The following is a 3,312-nucleotide window of genomic DNA, read 5'->3' on the forward strand; positions in this document are numbered from 1 at the left end:
TCATCAGGAGGATGCAACTCGGGGCGCCGCATCCTCTCATATGGACACCGTGTAAGCCAGGCTTACGAGGGGTCCCATAACATCAGGGGGACCCGAGGTGGCGTTGGCGTGACAGGGGGAGGCTGGAGGTCACATGCAAGCAGTAAGAGTGTACTGCGGGACAGTCCTTGGCTGTCCGGGGCGACTGGCGAGCCTACGACGAGCAGTCGTATGCCGGTCGTTCGAGCAATTCTGAATGGTTGCGGTTTTCAGTGTCTGGTTGACACTGGAAGCGAGAGGACTCTGGTAAGTCCGCAGGTGTTGACAGGCTCAACCCGACTTAGGCCGAGCCACCCGCTGTTGACAGCGGATGGTAAGGCGTCTCATGTGAAGGGTCAGTGTCGGGTGGTCGTCGGTGTACAGGGACACTGTTTCGGCGTTACGGCACTCGTCATGGACAAGCTGTGCAATCTTGGGGTTGACTGCTTGCTGGGTGGCAACGTCATTGATCACATGGGAGGCGTCACTGTCCGTAGAGGAAGTGATGCGAAGTATTCGGTCAGGTGGGGGAAACCCTATCAGAACGGATGCTGTGGAGTACCTGCTGGGCAGGATACTGGGGCTGGCTGCGCATGCGGGGTGGCGGGGGTGGCACCGTTGTCGGGGTTGGGTGGTGATCTGGTGTCACTGCGAGTCGACGACCCCGATTTTGTTGCCACTTTTGCCCAAGGCCGATGGACCGTTAGCTGGCGGTGGTCCGGGGAATCTCCGAAAGGATTGCAGACCCGGGTCACGGAGTACAAGTGTACTCGGGCACCTAACCTGCATGAGCGGTACTGTGCTGAAATTGAGAGCTGGATCTCAAAAGGTTGGTTGAAAAGGTGGAGTCGGCCCATTGAGGGTATTATCCCCCTTTTGGCTGTGTTCCAACCAACGAAGGATAAAGTGCGACCAGTCATGGACTACCGTGAGCTGAACGCGTTTGTCGAGAGTCACACGGGAGGTGACGCGGTCGCTGTGTGCGGCGAGAAAATCCGTAAGTGGAGACAGTTGCGTGGCAGACTTGGGGTAGTTGACCTCAAGTCCGCGTACCTACAAATCCATGTTTCGGAGGACCTGTGGAAATACCAGGTCGTGAAGTATAAGGGGGTCCCTTATGCGCTGACACGTTTAGGCTTCGGGCTTTCGTGTGCGCCTAGGATCATGACCAAAATCCTAGGCAAGGTTCTTTCGCTCGACGAGCGGGTTCGACGAGGGACTGACCACTATATCGACGATATAGTGGTGCAGGAGTCTGTGCTTGGCGTGGAGAAGCTGAGGAAGCACCTTGCTAAGTATGGACTGGTGACGAAAGAGCCGGAGGGCCTTGATGGAGGTCGGTTGTTGGGCATTTCTCTGAAAGGAAATGCTCGTGGACATTTGCAGATGTCGAGGGGAACTGCACTCTCCGAAATTCATCTTGAGCCAGCTGGGCTGACCAAGAGAGAGCTTTTCTCGTTTTGTGGCCGACTTGTCGGTCATTACCCAGTGGCTGGGTGGTTGCGGCCCTATTGCAGCTTCTTGAAGCGGCTGGGATGCAACGGAGCCTGGGATGCCCCTGTTGAAAAGGAGGTCAGCTCGCTAGCTAGTGAGCTTTACACAAGGGTATGCCAGGAGGACCCTGTTAGGGGTCCGTGGCACGTAAGACCGGACGGTTCGGTCGTTGTGTGGACAGATGCTAGCTCTCTGGGCCTCGGTGTGGCAATCGAGGTTGATGGCAGCATTGTTGAGGATGCGTCGTGGCTGAGGAAGGAGTCAGACCATTCACACATCAATGTTGCCGAATTGGAAGCTGTGGGACGAGGTGTTAACCTGGCTATTGCGTGGGGGTTCAAGACCTTCACCTTGGCGGTTGACTCTCTCACAGTTGTCAATTGGATGTCAAATACAATTGACGGGCGCAATCGTGTTCGCACGAAAAGTGCTGCAGAGATGCTGGTGAAGCGTCGGCTGGGGGTGATCCGTGATACGATCACCGAGTACGGCCTATCGGTCACTATGCGTCTTGTACCTACTGTGGAAAACAAGGCGGATAGGATGACGAGGGTGCCCAAGAAGTGGCTCGGGCATCGTGGGATGAGTGGAGGCGAGGCCGAGAGCATGGCTGCTGCCATCTTCACCGGCGAGACCCTCGGGGATGCTGTGTGGGCGGCTCATTTGCCTCACCATCTGGGTGTCGAGAGAACACTGTACCTTGCTCAGCAAGTACGCAGTGACTTGACACGGGAGCAGGTCAAACGCGAGCTGGCTGGCTGTGAGGCCTGTCAGCGCGTTGACCCGGCTCCGAGAGGTGAGAACCTCGTGGAAACAGGCAGCTTGGCTGTCGAGGGGAACTGGTGCCGGGTGGCCATAGACGTGACTCACTATGGCGGCCAGGTGTTCCTGTCCATGGTTGATTGCGGGCCGTCACGTTTCGCTATCTGGCGTCGCTTGCCAAGTGAGACGGCAGCGCACATCGTGGCTCAGTTACGCACGATCGTAATTGAGCGAGGGCCGTGTGACGAATTGTTAATGGACAATTCCATGGCGTTTAGGTCAGCAACTGTTGCACAGTTCGCTGACGAGTGGGGGATTTCTCTGAGATTTCGTGCCGCTTACGCCTCGAGTGGCAACGGAATCGTTGAGAGGAATCACCGGACAATCAAGAGGATTGCCGAGAGGGGAAGAATTAGCCCCGAGGAGGCGACGTTCTGGTATAATGTCACGCCTCGCAAGGGTACAGATGGGGGTTCGGTACCCTCGAATAATCTGTATCGATATTCATGGCGAGTGCCTTTCGACGTCAATCTACGCGGGTTAGATGAGGTCAGTCAAGGCAAGTTTGCTGTCGGCGATGAGGTGTGGGTGAAACCCTCGACTCCGTCGTGCACTAGGCAGTGGGCACCGGGAGTGATTACCGGAGTCGTTTCAAAGCACAACGTGTGCGTGGATGGCATGCCGAGGCATGTGAGGGATGTCCGCAAACGGCGGTTTGGCACTGACCGTAGTAGGGAAAACGGCATCCGTGAACTGGTCGAAGACGGCCGGCCTAATCTAGATAGATTACTCGGTTCTGCTGCTCCCCCACCGCCTCAGCTGCATCCCTGTGAGGTGGCTGAGGTCTCGGAGGGGGATGTGGAGGACGGTCCTCAGACTGCTGAGGATGAAGTTCAAAACATGGATGGTGAGCCTCAGACTGCTGGAGTTCCGTCCGGGGATTTAGATCCTGATGAACCTGAGCTTCAACCGTTAATGCTCAGGCGGTCGCAGCGAGAGCGACGGCGTCCCCAGTATTTGGATGACTATGAGGGATAG

At 56.5% G+C, this 3,312-nt stretch overlaps 1 protein-coding gene across 1 annotated transcript; it reads left to right on the forward strand.

Moving 5' to 3' along the window:
• Nucleotides 1–210: 210 nt before the first annotated feature.
• On the forward strand, nucleotides 211–3,312 carry LOC137400940 (uncharacterized). The gene has a single exon (XM_068087278.1). The coding sequence runs from the start codon at nucleotides 211–213 to the stop codon at nucleotides 3,310–3,312; it is 3,102 nt and encodes a 1,033-aa protein (XP_067943379.1).

The sequence above is a fragment of the Watersipora subatra genome, chromosome 7 (assembly GCF_963576615.1).
Source record: "Watersipora subatra chromosome 7, tzWatSuba1.1, whole genome shotgun sequence".
NCBI classification, from domain to species: Eukaryota; Metazoa; Bryozoa; class Gymnolaemata; order Cheilostomatida; family Watersiporidae; genus Watersipora; species Watersipora subatra.